The 19849-nt window shown below is 42.1% G+C and overlaps 1 protein-coding gene across 2 annotated transcripts in view; it reads left to right on the top strand.

Annotated features, from left to right (window-relative positions):
• chrnb1 (cholinergic receptor nicotinic beta 1 subunit) overlaps nucleotides 1–13592 on the top strand; it is a 36323-nt gene extending 22731 nt beyond the window's left edge. For both annotated transcript variants that reach the window (XM_088912352.1, XM_088912353.1), the window contains 5 exons: nucleotides 438–623; nucleotides 3071–3294; nucleotides 5486–5658; nucleotides 9678–9825; nucleotides 10602–13592. In XM_088912352.1, coding sequence (XP_088768478.1) covers nucleotides 438–623; nucleotides 3071–3294; nucleotides 5486–5658; nucleotides 9678–9825; nucleotides 10602–10754 — 884 coding nt within the window. In that variant the 3' untranslated portion in view covers nucleotides 10755–13592. The remainder of the gene's footprint in view (nucleotides 1–437; nucleotides 624–3070; nucleotides 3295–5485; nucleotides 5659–9677; nucleotides 9826–10601) is intronic.
• Nucleotides 13593–19849: the final 6257 nt, after the last annotated feature.

Genomic DNA, 19849 nt, shown 5'->3' with positions numbered 1-19849 from the left:
AGAATCCCAGAGCAGTGAAGCACCAGGACAGTAGACGCAAAAAGCAACCGCAAGTCAGCTAAAATAGCACATGTTAAATTTGTATAACATAGCTGGAAGAGTGGGATTTGTGGACTGAGTGGCTAGTGAAAGGTGCCGCTGTGCTCATGTAAGAGATGAGTGGGGGTCTTGTTTACAACCCCAAATCATGTTTTTTCTAACTCTGTCCTTAAGAAAGGTTTACTGAAGTACACCTTGAAATGATTATGAATATTTTTGAAAAACATGACATAAAACTCAATCCATGTTATACCCATGGGAAAATTAGATGAATACTGTGAACATTTTGTGCAACCATGGCAAAATATACATGGCAGTTTTATGTGTTTTCCCCATAGCCACCTGAAGCCACCCCCTTTCATTCTCCATCCTCATGTCTTCCTTCTTCTTGGTCTTAGAGAACGGAGAGTGGCAGATCCGTTACAAGCCTTCCCGAAAGAACGTGGGGCCTGATCTCTACGAAGACATCACCTTCTACCTCATCATCGAGAGGAAGCCCCTCATCTACGTCCTCAACATCGTCATTCCTTGCATCCTCATCACCATCATCGCCATTTTCAACTTCTACCTCCCTCCCGACGCAGGTACTCTCTCGCACTCCTACCACCTGCGTCTGAAAGAGAGAACTTGCAAAAAGCAGGTTCGTACAACCCTGAGATAAAGAGCCTTCTTTTTCCGGGGAATCGTGTGACTCTTGTCCCTGATGCAGGGCATCCTAAGGAAAATGAAAATCTTTTCCCAATGGACAGACACTTTTAGCTTGTTTAGCTTGTCTAGATGATGCTTTAGAGACCAAATGTTAGATTTTGAGGAAAAGATTTATTTCAGGAAGAAGTGAAAGAAGGTTCTGGCACCAGAGCTCTATTTGTATTATTCTGGCTTTGGGAACCTTCATACAGGAATCTACTATATAAACCGTTTGTCACAGGTGAAATTCAGGATTGCTTCTTGGCTTCATTGTGCTGTTTCATACAAAAAAAAGGCTGCTCAAAACCAAAAGAAAACTTCCTTATCTTTGTTCCTTTCGCTAAACACTACAAACAGAAGCCCATCTAAACTCATTAAAAGCACTTGTAAAGACTTCCACTCTGTAGCAACCACAAACAGTCTGTTTATCATTGTCTGCTGACCATTAGCAAAGAAAAACATATCTTTTACATTTGGGATCAGGTTGCTGTTCACACAGATGACAGTACTTTCCAACTGACAAGCACCCATGCTGAAACTTAGACATTTCATCCCATGCTATGAACAAAACCAGGTCTCTCCTGGCAGGGGCAAGAACTGTGCACCTTAAACTATACAGCAAAAAAGCAAATGAAAGACCCAATAAGCTAAAACAAAGCAGGGGGCTTACATGTGTGCTGTTTCTGTGTAGTCTCAAGCCCAGCCCCTTGTCAGATGTTCCTTTAACATTTTGAGAGGCCAGAGCTGACAAGCTGGTTGTCCCAGCGATTGGAACAAAGCAGCAGCAGCCAGAATTATTTGTCAGACCCCCACTGCAGGCTGCCTTCCAACATAACTAACTGCATGTGGGACTTGCCAGCACCGCCTCTTGCGCAAAGCAGGGCATAAAATGATCACTACCTGTATTTTGTATGTGCAGATATTGCTTTGTTTTAATATGGATTTTACAAGCTCCCACTGTTAGGTAACCTTTATAATAATATATTATTTGAAAGAATCACATTAACAGAAGATGATTTCTATATCTCCGAGAGCAGTGATTCACTACCAGTGTCTTGAGAGGGCTAGGGGACCTCAGAGTAAGTGCAGGGGATCCCCAAAACTGAAATGCACTTTATTCTTCCAGTCCAGCAAACAACGCAATGGTTGGTAAAATCAGCACTCTTACTGTACATAGTAGATTGTTCTTAAAATAGATCTGTTGACATGCAGCATTGCTTGTAATGGACTATAAATAGGGTCAGGGCTTTCTGTACACCTTTTTTTTCCACTGTACTTCAGCCATCGAGCACCAAGAGGTCAATAAAGCCTGATCTAAAGCCACTAATTAAACAATCATTTCATTGTGATACCTTAATCAATTAGTCATTTAATTTGAACAGTTAAAATTAAAGGGCACAGTGGCTTAGTGGTTAGCACTGCAGCCTCATAGCCTGAGGTTCAGTTTCTGAACTGCTTTATCCAATTCAGGGTCACCGGGGAGCTGGAGCCTATCTCCCAGCAAGCAATGGGTGCAAGGCAGCGGACACAATGAACAGGATGCCAGTCCATCACTGGACACACACGGACACAAACACACACACACACACACACACACACACACACACACACACACTCACACCAGGGCCAGATTTCCCAGAAGCCAATTAACCTACCAGTATGTCTTTGGATTGTGGGAGGAAACTAAGTATCTGGAAGAAACCGATGTGAACTCGGGGAGAACATACAACACTCCACTCAGGTCAGGAACTAACCCAAGGCCCCAGCACTGTAAGGCAGCAATGCCCACCACTGTGCCACCATGCTCTGATGCAGGTGAGAGATACGGTGGCTGAAATGGTTATAACAGTGAAAAAAGGAACTTAGAGCACCAGTAGAAATGAATGGGTACAATTAGGACTGAAAACAGCAGGAACTTATTTACACTCTTTGTCAGGGACTAGAACGAACTGTCCTGCCTTGTTTTTTCATCCCCTGAAATCCCTCAAGAAACAGCTGAATGAGATCCTCACAACATTAAGCTATCAGAAACCAAGCAAACAAAATTGAATGATTATCATCTCTGAAGTCAGAATGAGTCATAATGCATCACTTTTGGGACACAGGGGGATTGCAGTGCCATCTTTCTTGCCATCTCTTTTAGTATCAACGACTTGATGTAAAATACTAAACAATCAGTGTGAATCCAGAAACAAAGTAACCTGTTGTTGAGTGTCCTTTTTATAAATATCTAGACACAAAAGGGACAGAAAATTATGGCACACGGTGGTACAGTACATGAAAGTACACGGTACCCTTTTTGAAAAGCATATTCTTTGGTGTGTTGCTTTCCGTCTGTCCCCAGGGGAGAAGATGGGTCTGTCCATCAACGTGCTGCTGACTCTTACGGTCTTCTTGCTCCTGCTGGCGGACAAGGTGCCCGAGACCTCTTTGGGGGTGCCCATCATCGTCAACTACCTGATGTTCACCATGATCCTGGTGACCTTCTCAGTCATCCTCAGCGTTGTGGTGCTCAACCTGCACCACCGCTCCCCCAACACCCACGTCATGCCCCTGTGGGTCCGCAAGGTGAGCCAGTAATAGATTAGAATTAGAGGAGGCAGGAGTTCAGACAGGGGGTGCCCTCTTCCCAGGCTGTAGGGTATGGTGTGTTTCCCTCAGTAGACCCCCGTTTGACATCCTCAGATTGATTAGACAATCCGATGTCATTTGCATGTGTGAAAAGGTGTAGAAAGTCCAGGGTTTCCATGGTCTGATGGGATACTGTAAAGACAGTAGTCTCTAGTTTTCCAGCTTATATTAATGACTCAGATCTCAGCATGGCATATTGATTGAAGAATGGATGTGTTTTGATCCCCTTTGTATCCTGGGTCCCTACATTTCCAACACACTTTGATTCCCTCTTGTTTCCACTGTTGCCTTCATCAAATGTTCCAGCAGACCCATACTGCGGGTAGAATTCTAAACTATATAAATGCAGACAAAACACAGCAGCTTATAAACTCATTATTACTCACATCTTAACTCTAATCTAATTTACCTGTTGATTCCAGTCTTTAGTGTAAGCTCTAAGCTACAAATGTTTATATACAGTATGTGAAATAACCTGAATGTAAATGGTATTTTTCTTCTTGCAATTTGTTTTACATTGTTCTATGCAAGTTTTCTTTACCAGGTAGAAATGCCTCTAATTGCTAGTATCTCTAAGTCTCTTGGCAGTTGATTTACATTGAAATGATGATTATACTCACTGATATTTCTGGTCCTGCTTTGCGTTGTGGAATATTCAATTGCACAGTGTATGGAATAATTGGGTAATAGACTATCCAATCTGATACATTAATTTAGAAGGCTAAGGTTTCAATAGCCAGATAAGTTTTGTTTTTAGTTTTTAGTGTTCTATTTGAAAAAAATTAAATGACCCCTCAAAAGAATTAATAACATGTCTTTGCTGAAGAGGTAAAGGGTATTTTATTAACCATTTGCCCTTTTGATAGGCAAATTGAGTTCTGGCTTTGCAATTTCAACATGCAACATCTTTTAACAACACATTTTTTGTTTTTAAAGCTTTCTAATTCTGATCTTCATACATCCAATACCCTCAACTTTAAAAAAATAACCATTCAGCATTATCTATTCTATTACACTGACATTGGTATTGTGTGGACTCAGGGCTAAGTAAAATATCTAGTTAATATCCATTGAAAGTGGAAATGAATGAGCAAACATAACAAAATGAACCTTGAGGAATTGGTTTGCACTTTATTTTACTCAAACTAAATTGCCATTTGGTTTGGAAATATATAACATTCAGTTTTTAGGAGTTGCAAAGCACCTTGTAAATTGAAATGAAATTTTCTGTATTAAGGACAATAAAATAGCATTTATTTCCTCTATGGTTTAATTTAAACTATAAAATGGTAAACCGACTTCATCATATAACTTAAAATGAACCTCCTCATCAAATTAATGTCAGACATGAGTGTAATAAAACAGTAAATGCCATTTCTGTATAAAAATCTCTTTTGTGGCATGCAGTAGGTACCGACATGACATGTGGAATTTCATTATGCTGATTAACATTTGTCATTGACGGGCTACTGTGAAAAACAAGATAGCAAGTGAGGTCCCAGGACTTGATCATTCCAGCTCTGCGCAGACGAGTTGAGATCACTCAGTACAGGTGGAGTGACTGTAGCGACTAGACATTTCTGCTCAGACTGCCTCGCTTGGACTTTTGAATCGATTGGTCTGTTATCTCCCTGTGAAGCTGCCCACGGCACTCTGCGAAGCATTCTGTCTCTTTCAACGGTGAGATAAGAGGATTGCAGCTACCTTTGTCTTCTTCTTTTTTGTGATTAACACAACTAACAACACAGATAAAAGCCTCTGCAACACAAACAGAGTCAAGTTCAAGCACTGCTCTGGAACTGAGATACTGTAGCATCAGGGAGTCCAAGAAGGAGATGTCTCTGGTTAAAATGTGTCAGGGTGAATTGGTGGGTAGATATCCGTTTTCCAACCACTTCATCCCATTCGGGGTCGTGGGGGAGCTATCTTGGCAAACAAAGTGCTTGAGGTGGGGGACACAACGTAGACGGGATACAAACACAGGGAGAACATACAAACTCCATGCAGGTAAAGATTGAAATATCATCAAATCACACCTCAATGAAAGTAGCACAGGACTGACATGTGATCAAAACTAAACCCTAACTGTTTTCCACTGAGCTCTTAGCAGACTCCTTTTCTTTGTCAGATTTTCATCCACCTCCTGCCTCAGTACCTTGGACTGCTGCGCCCCAAAACTGAGACCCCACTGTCACTGGAGTTGTCCCCCAAGAGGGAGGTGCCGGTGTCTGTAAGCCGAGCAGCGGACGAGTACTTCATTCGGAAGCCCACCTCCAACTTCCTTTTCCCCAAGCCCAACCGGTGAGTGCTCAGCCGGGTTTGGACAAGCACAAAGGGCACAACCAAGAATTGCACTGTGGGAAATCTCACCTGTAGAAAGGAGGAAAAATAAAAACGAAGAGAAAGGGTTGTGTATGTTCTCCCCATGTGGGTGTGGATTTCTTCTGAGTGCTCTGGTTTGCTCCCACAGTCCAGAGTCATGCTAACAGGTTATTTGGCTCCTGGGAAAACTGGCCCTGGTTCATGTGCATGTGCGTCTGTCTGTGTCTGCGTCTGCATTGGTGTCCCACCCAGAGTGTACCCTGCCTTATGCCTGTTGCATGTCAGAACAGGCTCTGGCTCCCCCACAACCTTGAATTGGAAGAAGCAGTTAGAAAATTGATGGATATAAAAGCCTGCTCAACCAATTCAGATGAATATGAGAGAAATAAGCTCAATGGAGTGTCCCACTCCCATTTTAACACCTTTGATCTAAACGTAAAGAGACCTAATCACTGCCTCAAAGGGATCTTCTGAAATATAAAAATAACAACAAGGAAATAATATACATAAAATAACATTACTATCATCATTATTAACATTACAGTGGCATGGTGGCGCAGTGGTTGGCATTGCTGTCTTGCAGTGCTGGGGCTCTGGTTTCAGTTCCCTGGGTGCTGTCAGTGTGGAGTTTCATCCTTATGATGTCAGATGTTTGGAACATTTTGAGATGCACATGGACAATTTGCTGATATATTGGCCTTACTTATGTCGCACACATCAAACTATTTTGACTTTCCATTCCTTTTACCTTAAGAAAAACAGAAGATTAGATGTAAACAGACATTACTGGATGCCAGTCTTATCATATATATATTTTTTTATTGATCATCTTATGTTGGTGAAATAATAATTATTTGTCACAAAAAATCAAATTGAACATATAATCTTATCTAGTGTGGTGCCAAGACTTTGGAAGTTAAAAGAAAGCCAATAATATTACAATATTTTCTTCCATCTGATTAATTTAAGCATGGGTTTTTCCCATTCTGCTGAAGCATCTTAGTAGGATTAACTAGGAAAAATCTCAGATCGATCATTAACTTCAAAATCTAGCACTGAAACAGCAGCTGAGGTGTTCACGAGTCAGAAAGACCCAGAACTCGAACTATTTGAGGCAGACTGATGTGAATGATTGGGCTACAGTCATTTCATTTACTGCACAGGTTTCTAATTTAAAATGCAGGAACGTTGTTCATAAATATTTAAAGAACGGCAAAGGAAAACACAGCTTGAGACTGCAGAAGTTACTTTAAATAATTTCCTTTTTCTAACAATTTACAAGGACAATTCATCAACGAAAAAATGACAGTGACCATTTGCCTAAAGAAGATTTATTATTGAAGTAGATTGTGTTTATTATGGAATGCAGCTTGAAATAAGCATGATTGTGGCATATCGGGGTCAGCATCACAATTCCCGCTAAAGTTTGGCTAAAAGTATCAATTTATTTGGATTCCAATACAAAAAACGAAAGAGTTTAGCATGTAGAAAGTGTGTTTGAAAAACTTTGCATTTTTAGCCATTTTTGAGCGACAGCTTAGCAAAAATCGCAAATGTGGGCCAAAAGTTGTCGTCAAGGAAACAACAAAACAACACTTTTCCTGCATTTCAACTGCCTCCAAAAGCCCAGCAAAGGCATCAGTAAATGTCTACTTCTCATTCAAACCCTAACCCTAACCCTAGCTCGGGCACTTGTATTACACCAATCGAACACCTTGCCCTCACATCCTGTGATCAAAAAGTTACCCAAATGACTCCAACCTCATCAGAAACATTTACTGCAATGCTTTAAAGCACCTTCATTGTATCTGCACTGAATCTGTTTTACAATTCCAGTATTTTTGGTTTGGTCACCCGCTGCTGGAATGCAGCTTGAAATAAGCATGATTTGTGCCAGATCGGGGTCAGCATCACAAATCCCACTAAAGTTTGGCTAAAAGATTTAAAACAGCCTCTCTTCAAACAGAGCAGCATTCACTATCAGAAACAAAACAGATGAGAGGATACCAGGTGACCCATCATGTTGTTTGCTAAAACCTTGAATGAGTAGCAGCAAGCTACCAATTAGGAGTTAAATGGCTTTTTCTTTTTTGATACCTCATGTCAAAAGAAAAAGATAAATAAGGGAGGTTCTTATGCCTTCAAATAAATTATTCTTGTCTCTAGAGGAGTCTCATAAGATGAGGCAGACTTTAATTTGAGAGGATTTCTAATAATCCTTTTAATTCACATCAGGTGTCAGATATCATTTACAACAACATGGAGCCTTCTTAAGAACTTGGTAATCCCAAGATAACGCTTCAAACAGTATTAATCACTGCCAGTGGGGAAAATTCTTTCAGATAATTAGAATGATAGTCTGGCAGTGTGTTCTTGTAGGTTAAGGCCTGTGCTGGTTTTTCAAGTGTGGTGATTTGCCCAATTGATTTTGCCATAGTCAGAACTGTGGCACAGTGGATAGCATTTCTCCTCACAGCACTGGCCCCTGGGTTCAAGCTCTGGACCTGGGGTGCTGTCTGCGTGGAGTTTGCATGTTCTTCCCAGGTTGGTGTGGGTTTCCTCCAGTTGCTCCAGTTTCCTTCCACAGTCCAAAACATGCTGGTTAATTGGCTTCTGGTTAAGTTGGCCCTGGCGTGAGTGTGCGAGCCTGTCTCTGCGAGCTTGCCCTGAGATGGACTGGCGTCCCATCCAGGGTGAACTCTTCCTCACTCCCGTTAATTGTAGGAATAGGTTCCAGCCCCCCTGCGACCCTGAACTTGACAACTGTCAAGTTACCCTGAAAGTGTCTACTTTTACTTGTCCTGTAGCTACGTTTGCATTGAGCAGATGTTTTTACGCCTGTGGAACACACAAGCTATTATCAGGCACTGGATTCTAATTTTGTAATTAACAGTGGGGGGGGTTAATTTCATCCCAGCTTGAACTCAAATTACCCAGAAGTGTGAACTCTCACATTCTTTACAGAATAAAAACATGATAAAGTGGTATATGAAGCATTATGGGTTAGAGTCTGTGTTGCTATTAGCTTAGGAAGGTTTTATCCTTTCTTTGCATTTGGATAAATCCCTTAGATTCCAAACCAAGTGAAAAGCAGTGACATGCTTCCCCCTGGTGGTAGCAATGAAACCAGAATAAATCCAGGAGGCAGCACAGCAGAACTCCACTGTCATTTAAGTAAACCTATAGTCTTCTTCTGCTACTACTTACATGTCACCTACATGTTATCCCATTCCTGTCTCCATTACCTTCTCTATTTAGGAGTCAGTTCATATGTATTTAAGTTACATTTTATTTAAACACCCCATTTATTCAAAATGGGTACTATAGTGACTTTGTGTTTGCTGGGTCACAGGTCTTTGTTCCTGGGTTTGTTTCCAGACCGAAACAAAACACCTTCTGTGTGGAGTTTGCATGTTCCCCGCAGGGTGTCCCATCCAGTGTAGTCCTGCTTTGAACTCTGTTCTACCTAGATAGGCTCTTAGCTTTCGCAACTCTTTCCAGGAATAAGAAACATTCTGAAAATGCATGGATTTATTCAATTGTATTTTCTTTCAGCATATTTTCTCGGTTATTTATTGTGTGTAACCTCTGTTCTGCTATTCATTGTAGAGGTTGTTGCAGATGCTGTTTCCATTTGGTGCTATTTTATTGTAATTTGCTATCCTCACCCTGGTTAATAAATGAAAGATTCTCTGTTGGTTTCATTCTTGAGATTATACTTCTTTGATTAAAAAGACAAATCGTTTTGAAAAGTTAAAAAAAAATTCCCAAACACTCTGCAAGTGCACTTCAGCTTGAATTACCACAGAACACTACACTGTAAATTGCACTCATCTGTAACTCAAAGTTATTCTAAAACACAGGGCTTGACCACTTTCCCTCACTGGATATTAAAGCTGTTTATCAAACCACACTCAGTCCCAAATTCCCAAATTACAATCATGTCCCAATGCTTTCCATGATTAAGCTCTTTATTTCCCACCTGTCTCTTCTCTCAGATTCCAGCCAGAGAGCTTGACTGTGGATTTGCGGAAATTCATCAATGGACCCAGCCACTACCTCACTCTGCCCCCAGACCTGAAGTCAGCCATTGATGCCGTCGCCTACATTGCAGAGACTCTCCAGGCTGAGAAAGACTACGAGGCGGTAAGGAATACCATCCCCCAGACTCCCTGGCAGAGCTGGCAAGCTTGGCCTGTCCAAAGGGGATCTCATTGTCTTTTCTCATTGTATCTCCTCCCTAAGTATGTACAACTGCAGTCAATGTTCAGCCAAAATAAATGTGTACATCTTGTAATTCTGGACTTTCATTTTGTTAGCCTTCTTTTTTTCATTTGTTGGATTGGCATTTCCTTTTGTTTCTGTAAATGCTTGCTGTGCAACAGTTGCATGACTGATGTGGAAAATGCATGTGCTCAAAATTTAGGGGCCATCACCTCATGTTTATAGTTGTGTTTCCTGGGCCACTACCTGACTCTAACCCCTACTCTGTTTCTGTTTTTCCCCTCTATCCTTTTTCTTCTGTTCCACCACCTTTAAATCTCCTGGCTTCTCTCTCTCTCCTGATCTCATTCTCTTTCTTGCTTTCCCTGATGTTTATCTCTGTGATTATGTTTTCTTTCTCATTTACTGCCCTCTGCCATTCATTCACTGTCCTTCTCTTTCTCCCTGTATGTCCTTTCCTGTCTCTGTATGCCTCCTCGGCTCTGTTCCCTTCTGCTCCTCTGTGTCTCTGTATTCCTCTACCCCCTCTGCTCCCCTCTCTCTGCGTCTCTGTATTCCTCTATTCCCCTCTGCTCCTCTCTCTCTGTGTCTTTGTATTGTTCTATTCCCCTCTGCTCCTCTCTCTCTGTGTCTCCGTTTTCCTCTCTTCCCATACACTCCTTTCTCTCTGTCTTTTCTTTGACCTGGCTGTGCTCTAGCTGAAAGAGGACTGGCAGTACGTGGCAATGGTGGTAGACCGCCTCTTCCTATGGATCTTCGTCATCTTCACCACCGTGGGCACCCTGGCCATCTTCATGGATGCCAGTTTCAATGACACACCTCAGGATCCCTTTATGAATCCCTATCCTTGAGCGCCTGAAACTCCATCAAAGACTCCTGAGAACCAGACATCCCCCAGAGACATAGAGTCTGAATCACCTCTGGACTGCTGTATCATCACACTTTCCTGAAGAGTTCTTAAATCACACAGATGTATACGCCTCAGTAATCTTCGACACTGTGCCTGTGTGTAAAACACAGAATTGCCTTGTAGTGGGGAAGATAACCCTCAAGACACAGGAGAAAGGAAACACTTTATTAACTGCAGCTATTGTAGAGGTGGCTTAATGGTCTTTCACCCTCAAGTCTTCACTTTGAGACACTAGTACCCAACAAATTGCATCCAAACCTGAAAGCTTTACAATTAATTGGAGCTACCACAGCACAATAGCTACAACATACACTTTTCTCCAGCTTGTATGCATTTTTTTATACCTGAATTACTGTTAAGGCTGTATTTCCTAAGGTGGGTAAAGGAATGAGGCCTATATTTTATAATGTACTTATCCTCTCTACCTAATGTTTTGACCCCAGAGCTGCTCATTTCTCCTACTTGTTTCACTTGTACCATGTGGTGCAATATAGTCCTCAACTTCCTACGCCTACAAGTGGTGGGTTTTGTGCTATGAGAAAGCAGCCACGTTCTCTCCTGAAAACGTTTTCTGGCTCTTCCAAATCTCTAAACAGCCCAGCGTCCTCTGCAGCTAGAGACAGGTCTCAATTTACCCTTACCATCTACTCATTCAAAACTAGGCCTGTGTTTCTGAGAAGTGTTATATCGTTCTTAAGGAAAGACATCAGTGCATTTGAGAAAACTGATTATGGTTGTTGAAAAGTATTCAATTTAACAACTCTATAAACCTAAATGATTAGGACTCAATAAAGATAGAATTCTATGCACCAATATACACCATGAATGAACAGTACTAAGTGGTGAAACTGGGACACATTGCTAACCATGGTACCATATGGCCACTCTAAATAGTTATATAATGGCTCTTAGGAAATGCTTTAATAAGTCCAGATGGTGGATTTCAATTAATTTCTCCAACTGTGTCTTGTCTCAGCTCTCGGCGTTTCCTGACTCTTCTCTTGACCTCCATTAGCTCTGTTCCAGTGGGTCCAAAATACAGTTTTAATTGGAGCTTATGTATCATGTACTGTGAGTAGAGTACAAACCCTGTCAGGAGAACAGTAATCATAAAATCTTCAATTAGACCAGCTCAAGGCTTCCAGGCTGAAGAGCAGTTTGTATTGTCGTCAGTTTTCAAGCTCACAAACACGTCTCTGGTCCCAAAACAATGCAGTGATCTGAGAGGGGCTTAAAATGGTTCGGTCCCATCATAGACTGCAATAGAGCTGTGAGTGCAAGATCTTTTATTGAAAAGGTCTTTTTGAGAACTCTCCTCTGGCATGTCAGAGAATCCACCCTGTTTTTATATTCCAGCTTGTGACTTTTCTTATAGCACTTTGCATAAGGGCTTGAAGTTAGTTGCTATCAAAAGGTGCTCTAGAAATATATGTTGGTACTACAATATTCACACTTCTGGCTATCAGCACTTCTGATGTGTTCTCCAGACTGCCCCTGTGTGGTAGCAATTGAGAGCAATTCTAACAAGGTTTTGGTATAAGATGCTGTTAGGCCTGGGATCCTCTCCAAACCTTTTGGTCTAGTGGGCTTTTGGTGAAGGATATTGGTATATGTGAAGCTTCATAGGACCCACCTTCCTTTGCTTGTTTGTCGCTAAATAGTCCAGAGTATATCGTTCAGATGTTTCTTGAAGGATCCCAAAGAGTCGATTGATCTTTTAAGTAATTAATTGTACAAACAGATCATTTTTCATCCCAAAGTGCTCTAAATATAGTATGGGAACCATTTCATCCACTTCTAACCTGGGTGGCATGCGGATACTATTCTGCTCCAGCAGCCCCACTACACAGCAGACCAGAAAGCGAAGGAGAAGTTACTTTACAAGTTGAAACAAGGAGGAAATTATAGGAGGGCAGACGGCACAAGTCCATTTGAACCTATAGCGAGGACAGCAAGGTTAATCCCTTACTCCTCCACTCTGCAGAATGGGATCTTTTATAACCAATAAAATATGGAAATACTGGTCTACAGGGTTGAGCAACACCTACGGGTGCACAATAGTACAGTGGCAGCTTGTTTTCCTTCGAGGTCTCCCATTCTCGTACAGACCAGGCACAGCCATGTTCAGGGCAGTGACACTGTTCTTCCTAATTTGCTCTAGACATCAGTTACTTTGTCTAAGGATGAGTTTAGTGTTTTCAATTCCAAATGCCCTTTATTTTCACTTGTGTCCATGGAGTTATTGCATAGTTTATATAAGACAAAATGATATTTACATATCCGTAAATCATCAAAACTCAAGCGCCAGGAATGCAACATTTGGAAATGTGGCGATAAAAGCTACTGCTGGAGAGCCATACCAGGAAATATTTCATATAGGAGTTTCCAGCAAGCCTTAAGCAGTGTTTTCTAATGTACTGTATATAGCCAGCATGCGAAATACCAAGCACAGTAACTATCAGAGTTAATAAGCAGAATGGGTAATGTGTGTTGTAGTTATTTTTAAACCTATAAATTGGTTTCTTAGGTTGTATTTTTTTTTTTACTTTTAGGCATCACGTGTGAGATCATTGTTTTTGTTTTTATAACTTTTTATGTGCATGGCCCTAATCTGCATGCTGTACTTATTGACCCTGAGAGGGGGGAAAGGGACACAGTCTTGAAACTGCCCTGAAGCAGAAAGAAATTAATGTGCAACTTGTTACACTTTTGCTCTGTAAAGCAGTGGTGCTTTCATTTGCAACATGTGCAATAATAATAATAAAATGTTTCTCATGCATTTTTTATTTCTTAATTGTTTTCAATGTTTCTTTGACTGTTATTTAGATGTTCAAAATTGGTGTTTATCTTCTGTTAATCTCTAGAACTGCAGCTTTGTGCCCAATTTAGTTAGTAGGAGGACTACTGAACGCCTGATCAGCATTTCCTGTTTCGTGGGCTCAGAGATGAAGCAGTGACATTCAGTTCAATGACATTAGCGAAGGTGCAAGCCTTCATTGGTTTCCTTTATAGGAGTTCTTTACAATCCTAATGTTTCATGGTGCGTGACTATTACTGAACCATGTCATTAAGTTTTATTTATGGGAAACTTCACAGTATTTCCACTTAGGCTTTAATACAGTATAGCAAGTCTGCACAGTATTTATCTTTAGCTTTCTTTTACAAGGTGTCAGGCTGTCCATTCCAAAGTGATATAGCTGTGCTTTTTACCATGACATGCCATGCTAAACATTTATAAAAGAGGTTAATTTACTTCTTTATCCTAGAAATCCTCAATCTTGGTCCTAGAGGCCAGTGTCTCTACAGGTTTTCAGTCCAGCTGGGCTCATGAAGACCCGAATCGGCTTTCAGCTGGGCTTACAATGATTTGAAGCAAATCATTATTGGCTTAGTTGGACCAGGACAATAGTCTAAATAACTCCAAAACCTTTCAATTGGTAGCCAATGGACCTTAAAAAATCCCTTTCCTCAGTCCAATATAAAGAGTGATGTAACATTTTTTCTTTTTATACCACCTGTCATATTCATTTCAATAAAGGTGATTGCAGTTTTCTGACACAGTTAAAATCCTGTGGTCCTGATCACTGGTTCTTATCTGGGACTTTATTTCTACAACAGGGCCTCTGACCCGAGGCATTAAGTTATATTATATACAATTGTATTTTAAAGTGAACAATATCTCTCTTCACACTTTTCGTAAGGAAGACAGCCATGCAAGTGCTGAAGCTAGTCACTTCCAAAATTTTAAAAGGCAAGTGTACATTATGTGTCATAATGATGTGTTTATGCATGTGTTTAATTATGTGGATTGCAGTATGTGTTTTAATATTCAAAAACGGATGGAATGCGTACCAACTAGGGGTGGAACAGTAGTGCAACTGGGACCCTGAGTTGAATTCCAAACCTGGGGTGCTGTCTGTGTGGAGTTTGTATGTTCCCTGTGTTTACATGGGTTTCATTCAGATCCTCCTGTTGCCTCCCAGGGTTGCCTCCCTGTTACGTCCCAGTGTGTGTTCTGTGTGTGTTTTTTCTGTTATGTCCATACTGCTGACCCTTGATTGTTCTCCCTTCCCCATTGGCCCACCATTACACCACACTTTCAGTATGACATCATCATCAATCAGCCCTCAGCCAATCAGAACTCATTTTATTCACTATATAACATGGAGGTTTTCAGCAAGAAGAGGCCTTTTGTTTGACTTTGGTCCCGTTTGGTTTTGGTTATTGCTTCGCTTCGCTTCGCTTCGCTTCGCTTCGCTTCGCTTCTGGTTATTGCTTCGGCTTCGTTTGTTGGTTTGTTTTGCTTTGTGTGTGTGTATTTTCGTATAGCTTCGGCTTTGTTGTTTTGTTGGTTTTTTTGTTAGTTTCTTTGTATTTTCGTTTGTTTGTGTGTTCATCCTTGTTTTGCCATTACCTTGCTCCAGTGTTACATGTTCAACTTTTGTGTTCTTTTGTACCCTGATCCTGTTGATTACTCTTGTTTTCCCTTATTTGTATTCCTGGTTCACTTGTGTTTTTGTGTGAATTTTTGTATATAAGGTTAGTTTAGGTTGTTGGGTACACTTTACACACTTAGTTGATTTTGTATTAGTACACTAGTTAGTACGGGTGAGTGCCATTTGTCTTGTATGGTTTTGGGTAGTCAGTGCAGGTTAGCTAGGGTGTTGAAGACGCCGAAGACCGTGTGTTTCGGGTTTTCTTTTGTAGTCAGATTGGCTTTCCCTCACTGTCCTAGCAAGCTCCATTTTGTTTGTTATTTTCTTTTCTTTGGCACCACTCTAGTTCCTTACCCTTGTTATCACGCTTCCTAGTCCCTCACCAAAACCCACCTGCTTCCAAAAGAATTATCCTAAATGTTACACCCCTTTACCCCTAGACACTTGGGGTCGTAACAGTGTTTAATTATGTGGATTGCAGTATGTGTTTTAATATTCAAAAACGGATGGAATGCGTGCCGACTAGGGGTGGAACAGTAGTGCAACTGGGACCCTGAGTTGAATTCCAAACCTGGGGTGCTGTCTGTGTGGAGTTTGTATGTTCCCCTGTGTTTACATGGGTTTCATTCAGATCCTCCTGTTGCCTCCCACAGTCCAAAAACAACCTGGTGGGTTAATATGGTTCTGGTATATTGGCCCTGGTGTGAGTGCGTGTGTGTCTGAGTGCCCTGTGATGGACTGGCATCCTGTGTATCCTGCCTTGAGCCTGTTGCTTGTTGAGATACACTCCAGCTCCCCTGCAACCCTGAATCATATAAAGAGGTTAGAAAATGGATGGATGGATGGAAGCAAATTATGCATGGCGTTAATATTAATAAAAAATATGGAGTGGTTAGTGATTAAGTTCTTAGTCCTGGCCACAATGAATTGAAAGCGTTTAAGAGGAGTTCCAGTGGTCTGAGCTGGGTTACAAGGGGGGTCATTGCAGCACAATAGGGTATAATGTTTGGATGATCCTTTGATGCTTATGTGAGCCAGGGAACAGGATTGTGCAGCAAATTGGATACATACACTCACATGCCAGCCCCTTTAATCTGAGCATCTGCTGGGATCAGCAGGCACATAGTGGAGATGCCAGCCCATCAGAGTCACATGCGGGAGGATTGCTGCTGGGAGACTGGGTGGCAGCACTAGTCTGGGGCGATGGGCTTGGCGTCTCCGCTACTCTGTGTGCCCTGTCTCGGCTCCGGAGGAACTGTCCTGTGGTCCATAGCTCGCTGATGTTCTGTCGCCTGCCATTGGCCCAAAGCTGCTTTGATATACAAGTGCCAACCGCGCAAATTGATAACAATACAACTTCCACATTATGTAATGCAATGACACTAAAACAAAAAACCCCAAAATGACGTGCAGAGAAGTGAGGAAAAACAGCGCTGCTTTGGAGAGAGCAAATCCTTGCATTCCACCTGTTGCAGGAATATATTCAAAATCCACCAGAAAAACTGTATACCTTTAAAAAACCAAGGAGAGTCAACTGAAAACCTCCGACCAAATGCAAATTAAATGTGCAAAACAATGACGGGGAAAGTTACAGGCCTCCACATTTCAGAACACTGGAATGATCGCGCTGTTGGCCAGCATGACAGGCAGGTGTCTGAGGTTCCCTCTGTGCCGGGGTGTCCAGTCCTGATCTTGAGAGTCAGTGTATCTAAAGGATTTTAAGGAATCTTTACAGCAGCTGGGAGAAGCTGTTAAACCCGGACCAGTGAAGACTGGTTTAGTTAAGTCTGGTTTAGACTGGTTTAGTTCATTCAGAGTCAGGTTTAAATGACAGCCCTCAGACACGCAGGCCCGTCTTGCTCTAAGTGGATGAGAAAATGAAACTAAATAAGTAGCAGTAAATTCTTGTCAAATCACCAGTAGAAAGGAGGCTGAGAATCTTTTCTTAAATTGAAAGCCAAGGGTTTTGGTCAAAAAGTAAAAATCTGTGGTGGAGAAAAATATTCAGAAGGAACCTGTTTGATCCTGAAAATTGTACAAAAGAGTGTGAAATGTATTCCACCATCTCTATTGGGCTTCCTTTGCAGAGAAGATGATGTTGAGACTTCATTTAGCTGTTAAAAAGCATGAGAAGCCTTGAGCAAGTTAACTCAGGGGACCTCTTCAAGATCATCTGTGAGGTAAGGACCCCGGGCACAAATGTTGGGGCTGAAGAGAGACTGTATTTTACCCAGAGGAGTCTGGAGCCAGCTCCTTGGGGATGCTTAAAGAAATAAATTCTTACATTATTAAGATCATAGCAATCAATTGAGTGATAGATTCTGATTGAAACCAGGGGTCATAAGTGTATATTTTAGGTGAAACATTTTAAAGCAAAAAAAAGATCTTGATAGTTTATGCTGACACCAGATGAGTGTGGAACTGCAATCAATGTTCAGTAACGGATGTTAGTTCTCGCTCTGATGCAGTGTGAAAAGGCTCATGTGCCTCAGTGTTTGTAATGGGATTAATCCAGGGTCCAGTTGGCCACCCTATTCCCAGCTGCAGGAATTTCGTTCTGAAGTCCCTGATCTTTCCGAGTGTGACATTTCAGATGAACATCACGCAGTCACCAGTCAATAGCAGCTTCAAAATTAAAAAAAGATTGGATCTGTAAAGACTCAAGGGCTTTCAGACACTTTAATCTTTTGTCACGGTGTTGAGGAATGTGACACGTTTGTTTTTATGTTTTATAGCATTCCCCCATGTGTGCTTGTGACGTAGTAGGAGCAGCCACTGCACTTGCCTCATTGTAGTCTCTGTGGAAAGTTCAGACAAGAGTCCAGGCCTGACTCACTGAGTAGTTGATCTTTCTTGGATCTAAAAGCATGTCAAGTCATGAAGAACAACTTCTCAGTCCTGGCTCCTGAGATTCCAGGGTCTGATAGTTCTTATTCATTTCTGATCCCATCTGCTATTACATTAATACAGAGTAAGTTAATACAAAACTCCAAAATACAATGTTTTGCTGCATAAACTGCTATGCGTGGACAAAGAACAGTATTTGACTCATGTTTCTTGGTGTGTCTGTCTATTACAGCCCACAGACCCTGCTTACAAGCTCTGCGCAGGCTGCCCCCTGAAATCTTACCCCTCTGCGTTCCAGCTGGCAGATTTCCCAGAGGTGACTCTGGTCCTTTCCCATCCACCTGCAAGGCTGCAGCAGGATTCTGGGTAGGGGAATTTCGCCATGTGCCACCAACCGCTTTGATCCCGTTCCCCTGTAGAAATGTCATCTTGGACTTGGCTTCCCGCTCCTGATATTTCCCCCAGCTGAAATGTGACGCTACATCCGATGAGCCTGTGATTACTGGATGTCATTTCAGTCGAGGGTCTTTTCAGGGACTTCAAATTTAAATTTCTTTCTATTGGCTTTCCTGTCCATAAAGTGCTCAAGCAGCATGACAGCCTAATGAAGCTGCCAGCACACAATTAACTTTTAAATCTAGGATATTCCTTTCATCTGCCTCTAGGCTCTGGTCTCTCCCTTACTCAAGTTCACCACTATGAATTAGCATGATATTTTTAAAGATTTGTCTTCCTTGCTTTTAAAATCCCATTGCCACATTTTTCCACCTTTCATGCCACGTGTTTACATATTTTCTAAGCTTTACAGACTTCTTGCCATAACTATACTTTTATTGCACTTCACCCTGCTTTTCCTATAGTTTCCATCCATTTTCTAAACCAGTTTACCCAATTGTGGGTCACAGGGGAGCCAAAGCCCGTCCTGGCAAGCAATGAGGGCAAGGCAGGGCACACTCTGGACAGGACGCCAGGGTATTAAAGGCCAACAGCCACACACACTCCCACCACGGCCACTTTTCCCAGAAGCCAATTAACTGGATCGCCCAGAGGAAACCCACACAAACACAGGAAGGACATACAAACTCCACAGACAGCACCCCAGGAATTGAACCCAGGACCCCAGCACTGCAAGGCAGCAATGCTCATCACTGGTGCCACCGTGCCACCTGCCAGCTGTATCGACCTCCTTTAATTCCTGACGCTGCCTGGCAGAGGAAACCCTGTGTTTCCCCTTCAAGGAATTTGAATTCTGCTGTAGTTAGGAAGTGGGCGCGTGTTTTCTGGGATGAGGAGGATGACATTCACTGCCACCCCTGCCTTTGTTGCCAGCTCTAGTTATAGCCTCATAATGCTTCCTGAAAAGAACGGCAGAGCTCTGGAATTACAGACGAGTCCGATGGGAGCAGAAGGAGTCATCTGTTGGCTCCTGAGCCGATCTGGAGCCCCTGGTCTGGACTTATTGGGAAGGCAGAAGGCCCAGCTCTGGGAAGGATGAGGTGGTCAGGTTGAGTGCGTGTCTGTGTGTAAATGAGGGGTAGAGACAGAGAGCTAAGCTGGGGCGCCTGGGCACTACAGCTCTGTCTCTCCGAGGCTGAAGCTGAGCTCACCGCTTGGAATTCACCGGCACCCCTTTGGTGAACTCAGCTCTTTGTTCTCGTCCCAAAATAGTTCATTCTCTCCTGGTTCAATCCATCCTGAACAGGTGGAGGGGTGCCTAATGTAAGCAAGGCAATAACAAACCACATTTCAGCCC

Source organism: Atractosteus spatula, chromosome 3 (assembly GCF_055471065.1).
Source record: "Atractosteus spatula isolate fAtrSpa1 chromosome 3, fAtrSpa1.hap1, whole genome shotgun sequence".
Taxonomy (NCBI): Eukaryota; Metazoa; Chordata; class Actinopteri; order Semionotiformes; family Lepisosteidae; genus Atractosteus; species Atractosteus spatula.
The sequence above is the reverse complement of the archived record's forward strand: the minus strand, read 5'-3'. Positions and strand labels throughout refer to the sequence as shown.